At 38.5% G+C, this 14898-nt stretch overlaps 2 protein-coding genes across 2 annotated transcripts; both read right to left on the bottom strand.

The window, feature by feature from the left end:
* Positions 1-3064: 3064 nt before the first annotated feature.
* On the bottom strand, positions 3065-3685 carry LOC142624906 (uncharacterized). Its single transcript, XM_075798635.1, has one exon. The coding sequence runs from the start codon at positions 3683-3685 to the stop codon at positions 3065-3067; it is 621 nt and encodes a 206-aa protein (XP_075654750.1).
* A 5544-nt stretch (positions 3686-9229) lies between these two features.
* LOC142624712 (putative enoyl-CoA hydratase 1, peroxisomal) lies at positions 9230-14633 on the bottom strand. Its single transcript, XM_075798429.1, has 3 exons — positions 14086-14633; positions 10630-10912; positions 9230-9723 (listed from the first exon to the last, which is right to left on the bottom strand). The coding sequence occupies exons 1-3, from the start codon at positions 14493-14495 to the stop codon at positions 9619-9621; spliced, it is 798 nt and encodes a 265-aa protein (XP_075654544.1). The 5' UTR covers positions 14496-14633; the 3' UTR covers positions 9230-9618.
* Positions 14634-14898: the final 265 nt, after the last annotated feature.

The raw sequence follows: 14898 nt of genomic DNA, 5'->3' as shown, positions 1-14898 counted from the left end.
GCAGGTCGTGGATTTGAAGGTAGAGCTGGAGAAGGCTAAAGATGCTACTTGAGCAACTTAGGCAAATGCGGATGCTTCAGAGCAAAAGTTCTATGATCTTGGAGTGCAGGAGACTGAGGCCCACTTGACTGATGAGTTGGTCAGGGTCTGTAGGGACTACCGCCTCAAGGTGTGGACCGAGGCATTGAACCTAGCTAGAGTTCCTACTACCTCGGAGTGGAGGAGGGCTGAAAATGTGTACTATCCAAAAAACCTCCTAGAAGCTCCTGAAGCAAGCTCAGGCTTTGAGACGGATATTACCCTTGCTACAATAACACCGGCATAGCCTCCCAACACCCATTCCCCTCTTCCCCCCCCCCCCCCTCTTGAGACCTCTAAATGGACTGGCAAGGCTGGTGACCTAGGCCAACGAGTGGAGGTGGCAAAGGGCAAGGAGATTGCCTAGGGTAGAATTCGGCTAGAGGATAAGGGCAAAGGCAAGGAAGCTAAAACTCTACCAAAGACTAAGTGCCCAGAGGCTGACCAAGCTAAGGATGCTACTCCAAGACAAAGGAGCCTGAGCCGGTCAAGCCTCAAGCGGTAACCCAAGAGAAGAAGGCCACCTCGGGTAAGGCTACTGATCCTCCTGTCTCCTAGCCGGCTAGCCAAGAAGATCCTCCTCCTTCAGCCCAGACTTAGCTTAGGATTTCCTTTTTTTTTTTTTAATGTATTTTTCTTTCTACTTAGTTTGTTGTTTATCTTCCTTAAGATGTATCTACTTTGCCTTTTTCAAGATTGAACTTTGATGAAAAACATTACATTCTTTCATACTTAACTATGTTTGTGCGAAGTTACATATGATGTCTCTTTTATTCAATGCTTAACTGGCCTAAACACAATCTGATTTGAAATGTTTCTACACTCTTAATTTTAACAATTACTTAAGCAAGTGGGAGTCTGGCTGTTGCACCCTATGCAAATGCCAACACCTTGGGCTAATTTCTCCCAGCCCATGATGTTCAACAAAGTGTAATTAAACTTCAAGACATACCTTAAGTATAGTTAACTCCAAGGATCCTGTACATTGCTGGATTCTCCTTTAACTTCAAATAATGGTGAAACATCTATCCATTCAAGACTCCACATAACCTTCCATTTAATAGTAGATCTACGAAGTTGTAGGTGACAATTAGCTCACGAACAGATCATGGATATACTTGCAAATGCTTTAAGTGATGCTCAAGAGTGTCCTTTCAATTAAGTTACTACAATGAGAGTCTTGGTTATTCACCATAGCTAGGCTGGTTACTAATTTACCCAAGGCATGTGATTCAAGGAACCTAACATGGCCAAGGTTTTATTTAGTATTCTCATAATTAAAGAAATATTAATTTACCCAAGGCATGTAGTCCAAAGAACCAGGCATAGCCATGGTTCTGCTTAACACTTAGTCAGATGCTTAACAGTACTAATTTACCCAAGGCATGTGGTTCGAGGAACTAGACATAATCAAAGTTCTATTTAACACTTAGTCAGATGCTTAGCAGTGCTAATTTACCTAAGGCATGTGGTCTGAGGAATCAGAAATAACCAAGGTTCTGTTTAACACTTGAACAAATAATGAAGAGTATTAATTTACCCAAGGTATGTGGTCTGAGGAGCTAGGCATGATCGAGGTTCTATTTAATACTTAAACAAGTAGCCAAGAATATTAATTTACCCCAAGTTATGTGGTCTGAGGAGCCAGGCATGACCGATGTTCTGTTTAATATTCAAACAAGTAATGAAGAGTATTAAATTACCTAAGGTATGTGGTTTGAGGAGCCAGGCATGACTAAGGTTCTGTTTAATACTTAAACAAGTAATCAAGAATATTAATTTATCCAAGGTATGTGGTCCGAGGAGCCAGGCATGATCAATGTTCTGTTTAACATTCAAACAAGTAGTCAAGAATATTAATTTATCTAAGGTATGCAGTCCAAGGAGCCAGGTATGACCGATGTTCTGTTTGATATTCAAACAAGTAATGAAGAGTATTAATTTACCTAAGGCATGTGGTTTGAGGAGCCAGGCATGATCGAGGTTATATTTAATACTTAAACAAGTAATCAAGATGACACATAACGTCACAAATAAAAACATGGCAGAACTGCCTTTTATTAATAATAATACATTCGCAGGTTATTTACATTCCAGGGACATGGTACAACATTTTTGTCTAGATCTTCTCGGAGGTATGCACCTATACCAGCTACCAAGGTGATACAGTATGTTCGTTCCCAATTGGGCCCCAACTTTCCCCATGCTGAGTTTTTGTAGTTCCCACAACCTTCCTTAATACCAAGTCCCCAGGGGCTAACTGTCTTAACTTCACACTTAAGTCATACCCTGATTGAGTTTTTGTTGATAATATGTTAATTGAACCATGGAATTTTCTCTCCGTTCTTCAATTAAATCCAGGCTCTTTTCAAGTAGGTTGTCATTGCTATTTGGAGCGAATAAGCTTGTCCTCAACGTTGGGAATCTAGTCTCTAGAGGAATCACAGCCTCGGCCCCATAAGTTATTGAAAAAGGTGTTTCGCCTGTGGACCTACGGGGGGTAGTCCGATATGTCCAAAGAATATGTAGCAGCTCTTTCACCCATTTACCCTTTTCATCATCCAACGTCTTCTTGAGTCCATTCACTATGACTTTATTGACAGTTTCGACATGTCTATTCCCTTGTGGATAAGCCGGAGTTGAGTACCTATTCTTGATACCCAATTCATAACAGTACCTCCCGAAAGCTTTGCTATCAAATTGAAGTTCATTGTTTGAGATGAGGGTATGAGGAATCCCAAATTGAGTGACAATATTCTTCCACACAAACCTCTTGGCATCCACGTACCTAATATTTTTCAGTGGCTCCGCTTCAACTCACTTGGTGAAGTAGTTAGTGCCGACCAAAAGTCATCTCCTATTTCCTACTACTTTAGGGAAGGGCCTTACAATATCCAAGCCCCATTAAGCAAAAGGCTAGGGACTAGATAGAGAGTTAAGCACACCTCTTGGCTGATGAATGTTTGGAGCAAATCTCTGGCATTGGTCACACTTCTTCACGTATTCTTGTACTCCCTTTTGCATATTTGCACCAATATCCCTGAGTGAGGGCCTTGTGAGACAATGATCTGCCTCCCATATGGCCTCCACAAATCCCCTTATGTAGCTCTTCTAGGAGTGGCTCTACTACTTCAAGATGGATGCATAGCAAATATGGTCTAGAGAAAGAGCACTTGTACAAATTCTGATCCTCAAACAACCAAAACCAAGGAGCTTTTCTCCGCACTTTATTGGCCTTCCCCTTCTTCTCAAACAAGATGTCATCCTTAAGGAACAGCATAATGGGATCCATCCAACTAGGCCCTACCCTAATTTGATGAATCTGAGCCTTCTCCCTCTTCATCTCAGTGGGCTTACAAAAATCCTTGACCAGGATAACCTGAGGTAAACTTTGTGCCGAGGAGGTTGTGAGAGTGGCAAGAGAATCTGCATGTGTGTTTTTGTTTCTAGGGATTTTCTGTAAGGTGAAAGACTTAAACCTTGATTGTAGGTGCCTAACTTGACTCAAATATCCTTGCATCCTCAAATCCCTAGCTTCCAATTCTTCATTTATCTGGCCAACAACTAACCTTGAATCTGAAAATACCTCTATTGTTCTTCCTCCCATTTTTTGAACCATATCCATCCCAACCAACAAAGCCTCATACTTCGTTTCATTATTTGTGGTCGAGAAGCCCAACCTCAAGATTTCTCAATAGTGATCTTCTTAGGAGATACCACAACTGGCCCCACTCTAAATCCTCTTTGATTAGTTGCACCATCAACGTATACTCTCCAAGTTAGAGGTTCTTGCAAGGACATCATCCCAACTGATTTTCCGTCCATGTTCTACTTTCCTCCCTCCTCTTCTAGTGGAGATTTAGCAAACTCAGCCACCAAATTTGTGAGGACTTGACCCTTAATAGAGGTACGAGGCATATACTTGATACTAAAAGACCCTTGGATCATACCCCATTTGGCAATCCTTCCCGTGTAGTCAGCTCTTTGAAGTAGGGATTGAAGAGGAAGTTGGGTTAAAACCATAACTGTGTGAACTTGGAAGCAATGAGGGAGCTTACGTGTAGCATGCACCACTACCAAAATGGCATTCTCCAGTGATAGGTAACGTACCTCTGCTTCATGCAATGACTTGCTCACATAATAAACTGGTCTCTACACTCTATTGTCAACTCGTATCAGTACTAAGCTCACTGCATGGGAGGCTACAACAACATAAGTAAACAGAACTTCCTCTTCCTCGAGCTTGGACATTATAGGTGGCCAAGAAAGGTATTCCTTCAGCTACTAGAATGCCAGGGCACACTCCTTGGTCCATTCAAATCCTTTTCACTTATGCAACAACTAGAAGAAAGGCCTACACCTGTCTGCTGACCGAGATATGAATTAGTATAGAGTAGCAGTTATCCCTATCAACTTTTGGACCTCTTTAGGATTCTAAGGAGGTTGCAAATTGTTAATTGCCTTAATCTGATCAGGGTTGACTTTGATTCCATGATGAGTGACCATGTAGCCTAGAAATTTACCTGAGCCAACGCCAAAAGAACACTTGGAAGCATTGAGGCGCAGTTTGTGCCTCCTTAGTATTTCAAAAATATTCCCAAGGTCACCCACGTGCTTGGATACTACCTTACTTTTCACCACCATATCATCTATATAAACCTCAATATTTTTGCCTAGTTATGGCTCGAATATCCTAGTCATCATCCTCTGATAAGTGGACCCTGCATTCTTTAATCCAAAGGGCATTACCTTATTGTTGTAATTTCTAGTAGGCATAACAAAAGATGCCTTCTCCTGATCATCCAAAGTTAATAGTATTTGATGGTACCCTTGAAAGGCATCTATAAAGCTCATTTGAGGATGGCCCACAATAGCATCCACTAACTGATCTATTTGAGGCATGGGGAAGAGGTCCTTTGGGTAGGCCTTATTTAAATCCATGAAGTCCACCATACTTGCCACTTCCCGTTTTTTCTTCTTCACCGCCACTGTATGGGCCAACCACTTAGGGTAAAACACCTCTTTAATAGCCCTGGCCCGCTTAAGCTTGATCATTTCCTCCCTGACAGAATCAGAATGCTCCTTAGATGAGTGTCGAGGTTGTTGCTTTTTGGGGATGGCAGATGGATTGGAATTTAAATGATGGAAAATGAAATTTGGATCCACCCTAGGAGCTTTATAAGCACTCCACGCAAAAACATCGATGTTTCTCCTAAGAAATACTACCAACTCCTCATTCTCCTGAGGAGGCAACTAAACTCCAACCTAGAAGAACTTACCCTCATCATCATCAATAACAACTTTTTCTAACTCCTCACATGTTGCCTTTCCTACCACCACGTCTGCAGACCATGCTGGCACCCTTGATTGCTATAAACAATACTCAGCAACAGCCGAGGACTCACCTCTGGCCTGATGTTTGATTGCAGCCACCAAGCACTGCCTGACCATAGACTAGCTTCCAACCAGCTCCTTGACCCAATCCCTCAATGGATACTTCACCTTCAAGTGCAGGGTGGAAGACACAGCCTCCATGGCATGAAGCCAAGGTCTTGCCATAATATTAGTAATGGGGAAGTATGCATCTACCACGATGAAGTTTACTTTCACGACTTCTGACCCTATCTGAACAGGTAGCCTGATTTGGCCATTCGAAAAGACAATCTTCCCATTAAACCCTATCAGAGGGGAGTCACAGTAGGCCAGGTCCTCAGGCCTCAGTTTTATCCTTTTATATAGGTTGGGGTACATAATTTCTACACCGTTGCCCTGATCTACTAACACCCTCTTCATGTCATACCCTCCCATTCTGAGAGTAACTACCAGGGCATCATCATGTGGCTGCAAGATTCCAACTTTATCCTCATCAGAAAAGCTCAAAGTTGGTCGGGCCTACAATCTACTCCTCTTCGAATCAGGGGGCAAGTCCTCTATAGATGGTCGAGCTATAGACATCACCTGGGATGGCTGAGAACCAGTTTTTCCTGGAGCAGCAAAAATGACACTAATTGTACCTAAAGGTGGTCTTGTAGAAGCATCTCTTTAAGCTCCTAACCCTGCCTGACTACCCTGTCCGCTAGGTTGATACAGGAATTGCTTTAACTTTTCACTTCGGACTAGTTGCTCTAGGTGACTCCACAAAGTCCTGTAATCTTTTGTGGTGTGTCCTCACTCCTGGTGGTATTAGCAATGATAGCTTTGGTTGCACTTCGTGGGGCCTTCTCCCATCTTATTTGGCCATTTAAAGTATGGCTCATTCTTAATTTTTTCTAGGATTTGATGTAAAGGCCCTCGGAACACTGTGTTAAACACTTGAGTAGCTGTAGATCCAAATTGCCCAGCAAAATCTCTTTGAGTACGGTTATTGTTGTATCTGTTCGACCTAAAATCCCTTTATCCTAAGGAACCAACTTAGCCTTCCCTTTCCCTTGTTGTTGATCATCCTCGACCCGCTTATACTCGTTAATATGGTCTATGAGCTGATGCACACTCCTAACAAGTTTCCTGGTCAACGACTTTCTCAAATCATGCTCGATAAGTAGGCTGACCTTGAAAGTCCTTATAGCCACATCATCAAAGTACCCATCTATCTCATTAAACATCTCCCAGTATCTGTCAGAATACATCTTCAAGTTACAAAACGAGAACCAAAGGCCCTTGTAAGCTCCTTAAAGGAGTTAATAGAATCTTCCTTCAAACCATCGAACTATCTCATCGTCACGGGCCCTAAACTAGATGGGAACACCTTGCACATTAAGGTCTCATTCTTCGAGTGAACAGCCATTCTTTGGTTGGAGTGGCTAACATGCTCCACATGGTCCGTTCTGCCATTATACATGGTGAACGTTGGCTGAGTAAACCACCGAGGAAGTCTTCCTCTCTCAATCCTACGGGTAAAAGGTGACTTAGAAATCTGATTCAAAGCCCTACTCATAGAATCATTGCCCAGGCCTTTGTGAGACAGACTCTTCCTTCCCCGCCTACCATGGCACTCCTCATCACACGAAAAAAACTCACTGGGAGGAGTCCTTGACCTAGGCCGGTAGCTATTATCACTATCATCACCAGAAGAATGGTCAAAACTCGAAGGAGTTCCTCTACGTCGTTGGTGGCATAACCTCCTTTGCAAACGGTCTATCTCCAGTTGCAGGCTTCTAGTATTTTCTTCATGAGAGATGTGACTTCAACTTCGAGATTGGCTCCCACTAGTGTGTGTGGTATGCACACTAACCTCCTGGTCCCTTCTTCGTTCAAGATTGAGAAAATGATCTTGAGGTTGGGAACCAACAGACTTTTCTCGATTAAGCCCTGAATATACCATAGTTGAACGTTGATCTCATTAAAGCTCAAGTAGTTCCCACAAACAGGGCCAATTGTAAGGGCGCAATTTGGATTCTAAGCTCAAGAAGTAATAGGATTAAAGTCCAAAGAGCCTAACACAATAAATTTGTAGAGAATGAGTTAAAAACTAGGTTTCAATGAATTGAACAACGCTCATAGTGGATTAAAGATGGTAAGAAAGTAATGAAAAACAAGCTTTATGCAAAGAAATCCTTTCTTGGCAAAGTTCGAGGAGAGTAGTTTTTTAATATATATTTTTTAGATTTGGTTACAATTTTTGTTCTTATTATTACAGTATTTTCTTCACAGATTTACAGATGAACCTCCTCTTCTCTTTGAGGATTTCTTTTATTATATAGTCTCTTTTAGCTAATCTTGGCTCTCCATTTGTTGATCATGTAGGCCACTACTTGAGTGCTTGTCCCATCAGACGCATTCCCAAATCTTTTATGAGTTGCGGCAACTAAGACAGCACTGTTCAAGGGTCTTCTCCACATAAATGCGGCTAGAGGGTTTGGTGGGGTGCAATAAATGTGGTGGCAGCTACCATCCTTTCAGACACACCAGGATTAACCCCTTCTCTGAAGCCCTTCCCCTACAGTGCAACTTCCTCTGGTAATGTGCCATCAATGTGGCCAAGGCTTGCCTCCCTGGCCTTGCCATCCGAGGGTATGGTCTTCTCGGAACTGCATCGGCTTCCTCAGCATTGGATATGACACGTGGTACTGTTACCTTGTTAAATTTCTGCATCCCACACTATTTGTTTTAGGAAAATTATTATATACTGTCTCTATAATGCAAGATAAGAACATTTATCAAATCAAAGAGAGTAAAAAAGATGACAACTTAAAAACACAAAATTTAATCACATCAACCTAAAGTGAAGTTATAAATAATACAAAAATTCATCAAACTAAAGTACAGATACAAGAAATTTTTTTAAAAAATAATCAACCAAAAAAGAGGAAAAAATGAGAGAGAGAGAGAGAGAGAGAGAGAGAGAGAGAGAAATAATATTTTGTGTACGGGAAAAATATGTATAGAATGGAAAAGAGAGTTATAAATTTATAGTGAGATGAGAAAAATAAGAAAAGCAAAAATTAAAGGAAGATAAAGGGATAGATGAAAAGTGATATTAAGATAGATAGTAGTGGGAAGATAAAAAGTTTAAAAGAAAGAGAAAAGTTAGAGTAAGTATAATAATAAGTTTGGAAATTAATAAGAAAATAAGAGAGTTTAAAAAAAGAGAGAGAATGTTGAAAATTGGTGGATGATGTGACCGTTGATGTGGCTTAATAAGAGCGTAGCAATAATATATGCCACGCTTCAACTTTTAGATACTATAAGATAACAATCCTCACCTCCTTCATCTGTGGCCCACTTATCCATGGCATACTATCCACCACTTATCCATGGCATACTATCCACATTACATGATTTTCATAGAGTTGAATTTCCCAATGTTCACAATCAAGATAACAAACCTGCCCCTTTGCTAGTAAAATATATTTTAGGCATTGTCAATTTCTCTTGATTGAAAAAAGTCATTGTTTTCTAGAATAAACTCTTCTCCATAATGATTTTTTTAAAAAAAGAAAGTTCTCCATGATGTAATTTCATTTTCTATTTCTGAATAATATTCAGTCTTCCCATTTAAAAAAAAAAAAAAAAAAATCAAATCACTTAAGTGGATTTAATATTTGTTATGACTTTTATGCATCGAATTTTCAATAATTTTTAATTTTGGTATATACCATCCGATTTCCCCAGCAAGTAATAATAATGTTGTCAAACTACTGAGTAAAAATGATAGTTGTAAATTTGAACAATTTTATTAACAATAAACACCATTGGTTTACTTACATAGTTGTACCATCTCTTTCTTTTTCTCTTTTCTTCTTTCTAAAGAGTTATACTGCCTTCTTTTTCTTTCCTATTTTTTGAATAGGGTAGGTCAGCTTTGTGCGCATCATATATTGAAGTTCACAATTGGACCAAACATTTATTGATACAAAAAACTTTGAAGTTTTGAGAATTTGGAGGAAAAGAAACTGCAATTAAGGATTCACTTCACCATTGTTACCAAATAGCATCCCACGGCTGATATGTGCAGTATTGCTACCTAAAAGAGAGGCAACTTGCATAATTTCCCATCTTTTGGGAGTTATTTTGCAACAGAGGATGTGCACATCAGAACATCTACAGCTTTGAAGAAGGTTTCTTTGAGCTCCGACCTGCTATGAATTGCTGCATCTTCTCAAACTGCTCCTTGGTCATTCCGTTGTAATAGTCATGAGCCCTCTCCTGAAAATAACAGTAGTGCACACAAATAAGTTATAATACAGTAGGAGAAATAATAAATTGCAAACCAGGTTCTTAACAGATACAACATTCCAACTAGTCACGAACAAAGAAGACAGAAACATAAGAATTTTTCAAATATAGCCGTGCAGAACAGAAAACAAATACTTAATAGAAGTAGAGTAACCTATTTACAGCTCATATTATTCTATGTGATGTGTAATTTAACTCTTCTTGCCTACTCTTTGAGGATCTGGGGGGATATAATGACATACTGAAACTGAGTACATCTCCCTTGCTCAGCTAAATACAAATCCAGAGCTGAATAGGCTCTTCTTCTAATTAATGCAATGGTTGTTCATTCCACCTAAAATAACGCAAAATTGAAATGCTCACAGCCATGAAAATGTGATGTTACAAGCAATATGAGTTCCATACATATCATCTATTAGTCTGACACTGTTTTGATATTATTGTAGACACCACAGATAAAAAGTGATGTCACAAGAAACATGAGCTCTGTGCACAACATCTATTAGCCTGAAATAGCTACACCAACATAAATTTGATAAGCTTGCACGCGCCACCAAAAAAGCAGTACATTACAAGAAACATGATCTTTTAAAATACAGTAAACAGAAAATGCATGTAATTAAGCCCATGCTTCAGAACAGGGTAAATGCAGACCACAGCACCTTAGAAAATTTTGGTGAAGGCCTCCAACTATGAAAACAACTTTAAGATCATCAATTTCAAAAACAGTTTATTAGTATAGAAAGGAAAAAGGACCAAGGAGAGAGAGAGGCTAGATAGGAGCCATGTAAATCATCATAAGAATAACACCAATTTGATATTGATGCATTATATAATATCATTCTTAAACGTATACCAATGAAATAGACATATCACCTTTTCCAATGCAAGAGCATGACCCAAATCCAGCTTGAGGCCATCATTTATGACTGATTTGTACCTCAACACCAAGTCTTGATTATTTTTCAAAATGCCTTCACCAATTTCTCTGGCTTTCTTCAACAATTCACCTTCTTCAACAACATAGTTGACAAAGCCCAACCTCTCAGCTACTTCTGCAGTTAGTGGCATAGCTGTTAGGGAAACCTCACGTGCTTTGTTGGGACCAATTATGCGTGAAAGCTTCTGAGAGAGGCCCCATGAAGGAAATATTCCAAACCTGCAAGGAACAATTTTGCATATACACATTCATTTACACGTCTAAGCATCTCATTTATAATAATTAAAATAAAATCATATCTAGGTATCTCATTTCCCAGAAGCACAAATTTTGTCTTTGAGAATGAAGCGCCTTATATTATAACATTAGTAGCCGAGGCCCAAGAGGCTTATTAAGTAATTATTTCCTCTCAATCAACAAGGGCTTGAGTCCCTTACAATCAATACAATGCACTAGCAGCACCTACTATAAAGGAAATTGTCATTGGACTATATTCATTGTAATTACGCAATTGTTTCTTGTGTTATCAGTTTTTTGCTTTTGGTACTAGCGTACCACTTGAGATAGCAACCCGTATGATCTAATATATCCAAAATGAAGTGTAACAAAAAGAAATACTGTATATAACAAAAGGACAAAACTTAAGTATAATACCTTAAGTGTTGTTCTTTAGGTTAACTTTTAAAGATTTAGCCTCGTGACTACTTAACTAAAACATACACTTCCATTCCATGAGCAAAAATCCACATGACAGAATCTTATGAAGGGAGCCTAAGGAACAACATTTAAGTACTGTACCTAAGTCTTGCCCATAACAAAAAGAATGTACTCAAACATCAACTCTACCAAGCAATAAACAAATCATGCCCAATAAAATTCATCAAAAAATGGATTTTGTGGAATCATATCAACTGCAAATGTCAACAAGAAGTCCCGTCTCATATAGTGCACTTTTACCTAGCTACTATAATTCAATAAATATAAAGAGTAATGGTTGGAAGACAAATTTATTTCACAACTACTATTGTGATTAGAGTAACATCAGTTTCATCTAGGTCAACTACACTTTTATTATGCGCTACTCATAATAGGCCATTTCGGTAGTATGAAAATGTTCTCTATCCTTATATCTATTGATACATAAATTTCTACAAATTTTTCCACAATTGCTAACATAGCATGCCACTATGATCCTTAAGCCTTATGTTAGCACGGACCTATGTTAGCAGTTATGAAAAAAATTGTCTTGACTCTTAAGCCTTATTGAGCAATAAAATCTAGGGTAAAATCCTATTTTGATTTCTAAACTTTACCAAAAGTTTGTTTTACATCCTAAACTTTTAAAAGTTTATTTTCTGTCCCTAAACTATTGAAAAGTTCATGTTTCATTCCTAAACTATAGAAAATGTTTTACATTCTGTCTTTGAACTTTACCAAAATTTTATTTTTCATCCCTATTTTTGTCACTAAACTATGAAAAAATCTCTTTACAAAACTTAAGGACGAAAAAAAGAACTTTTTTAATTTTATGAATGAAAAACAAACTTTTGGCGAAGTTTAAGAGGCAAAATAGCATTTTACTCTAAACTCTTCTAACACAAAATTTTTCACAATTGCTAATGTGGCATGCTGTGATTTAATTGAAACATAAAGGTTGCGTTTGGCATTGGTTGAAAGAGATGGCTTTTTTTACTATTTAACTTATTTTTACTACTATTCAGCTTATTTTTGCTACTATTCATGGATCCCATTGTATTGTTTTGTATTATTCATGGATTTCGCTGTACTATTTTAGCTTAGGAAGCATGGGTGCAGATTCAGATTCGGGTGTGGGTGTGGGTGTGGGTGTGGGTGTAGATGCAGGTGCGGGACTCAGCAATTTTTCACCCAGCAATTTTTTAAAAAGTAGAATGCAGGTGCGGCGATTAAAAAATTATTTCAAATATTTTTATTCATATTTTCTATATATTACTAAGCATATTTTTTTATATAATAGTAAACATATACCAATTTAAGAGTAATGGTAAACATATATTAATATATTTAAAAGCATATTTATATATATTGATATAATGTTTACACAACCCCAATTTTAGCCCAATAACATATTTGTAATATTAAATTATTTTCCTTCAAAAAAAAAAGTAATAAGGTGATAAAATCAAAATATTAAAGAATAATAAAAACTGATGGGTAAAGGTAATAAAATCAAATAATCAAAACCTGTATTTTTACTCTTTTCACAAGTTCCAACCTTTTCTATCTTTTTTGACATTTCAAGTCCTTATCTCTTATACCAATACACCTATTCAAAAATCTATCCACTTTCTATCCACTATTTTGTCCTTATCTCTTCTTCCTTCTCTTTTTTTATTTATTTATTTTTTCCTTCTCTCACAAGGCCTCTCACAAGGCCACATGAAGCAGAAGAAAAGAGGTCGGGTACATGGTGGAGGCCCATTTCAGCATCCGTTTCGGTTGGAATCGGGCAATATTGTCGCCCATTTCTGCCAGAATCGGTGCGAATCCTAAAATAAAAAAATAAAAAAAAGCAGCACGGATGCGTGGTCAGTGGTATCATGCGCTGCACACCGCATTGGGTGAGGGTGTGGCGGCCCTGGAGCCGCATATGTGCTTTCTAGATTTTAGCTAACTTTTGGCTTTATTTATAGTATTTTCAGCGAAAAATTTTCAGTTTTAACTAAATAAGTTCCCAAACGAACTAAAAATCTAGTGAAACTAAGTTAGAATTAGAATTTTTTTTTTTATAGAGTTTTATGGGTCCGTTTTTGCTCTTTACATCCCAAACCTTATAGCAAAATATAAAGAAGGCGTTTGGTTCACTGTAATATGCATATTAAGATGATGTGACATTAAAATTTTAATTTATTTTATTTTTTCAAACATTACTATAATTTAAAATTATAAATCACGTCATCTTGCGTTTGGATACGCATTTCTGGTGCTGCATTTGTGTTTGCGTTTTCCTTCTTCTTCTTTTTTTATTTTATTGAGAAGTGCTGGGATGTTGTCTATACAGAACCCACTACCTCTTTGACCAGCAAAATAAGATATGTATGTGAAACTCTCTCTTTGACGCTTGAACCCAGCCTTGCCTCCCTCACACTCCACAAATATACTTATACCGGTGGAATAACCATCGCAAAAGGGTATGTGGTGATCACTTAATCTAAATAATATAACGTTGTATTTTTGTATTGAATTCTTGTATTTAAATTAATATAAAATTACAATAACGTAACATGACAACCTTAACATAATATCGGGACTAACCAAACCCACCCTACACATATACAGATTCGAATTCCAAATATTCAAAAAAGAAAAAGGAAAAGGAAAAGGAAAAGCTGAGGTTGAGCTAATTAACTAACCTTGCATGCGTGTCAATGAACTTGGCACCTTTAGCAGCGACCACAATATCACAAGCAAGCGCGATTTCGAACCCAGCAGTGACCGCGAACCCACCAATGGCTCCGATTATGGGCTTACGGGCCCGCTCCATCTGGACCACCGGGTCGGCCTCTAAATCCTTCACGTCCCCCTTGAAAACTTCCTCAGCCGATGTCAGGTCCACGCCAGAACAGAAAGCTCGACCCGCCCCGGATAGAATTATGACCCGGACCGAACCGTCACGGTCTAGGGACTTGAACGCTTGGGCCATGTCCGTCATCATCGACTTGGTCAACGAGTTCAGTGACTTCGGACGGTTTATCGTCACGTATGCGATCCCGTTCGGTTCGCGATTTACCAGTATAAGCTTTTCCGATTCGGAACGCTCCATCTTTTTTTTTTGGTTTATCGAAATTGTACGGTGATGGGTCTAAGATTTTGGCTTTGGTGATTTTTTTGGGGGGTGGGGTTCGGTGTGATTTGTCCTTGGGATGCGTGTGGGGCTTATCCCCAACGATAATGACTCTGTCTTCAATCTTCATTGTCCATTTATAGAAGCGGGGTGTCGTTTTCAGATTAAGGATGTTTAAGGGTGCGTTTGTTTCAACAGTAAAGCAATTCTGGAAAATGTTTTCAGGAAAAGAAAATATTTTCGGGAAAAGAAAATATTTTTAGGTGTTTGGTAACATTTTAAAAAATATGTTGGAAAATATTTTCTGGTGTTTGGTTGTCATCTTGAAAATATTATAGAAAATGCATTTTGTATTTGTTGCTCACATTTTCTCACATTTTCT

The sequence above is a fragment of the Castanea sativa genome, chromosome 2, assembly GCF_040712315.1.
Source record: "Castanea sativa cultivar Marrone di Chiusa Pesio chromosome 2, ASM4071231v1".
Classification (NCBI taxonomy): domain Eukaryota; kingdom Viridiplantae; phylum Streptophyta; class Magnoliopsida; order Fagales; family Fagaceae; genus Castanea; species Castanea sativa.
Note: the sequence above shows the minus strand (reverse complement) of the source record. Positions and strands in the feature narration are given on the sequence as shown.

Excerpts from the sequence above, each read along its gene's own strand:
- LOC142624906 (XM_075798635.1), bottom strand. The coding sequence starts at position 3,685 with ATGGGAGGAAGAACAATAGAGGTATTTTCAGATTCAAGGTTAGTTGTT.
- LOC142624712 (XM_075798429.1), bottom strand. The coding sequence starts at position 14,495 with ATGGAGCGTTCCGAATCGGAAAAGCTTATACTGGTAAATCGCGAACCG. Across the intron at positions 10,913-14,085 it reads TTCATTGACACGCATGCAAG|GTTTGGAATATTTCCTTCAT; the intron begins GTTAGTTAATTA and ends TGTTCCTTGCAG. Across the intron at positions 9,724-10,629 it reads ATGCTCTTGCATTGGAAAAG|GAGAGGGCTCATGACTATTA; the intron begins GTGATATGTCTA and ends TGTTATTTTCAG.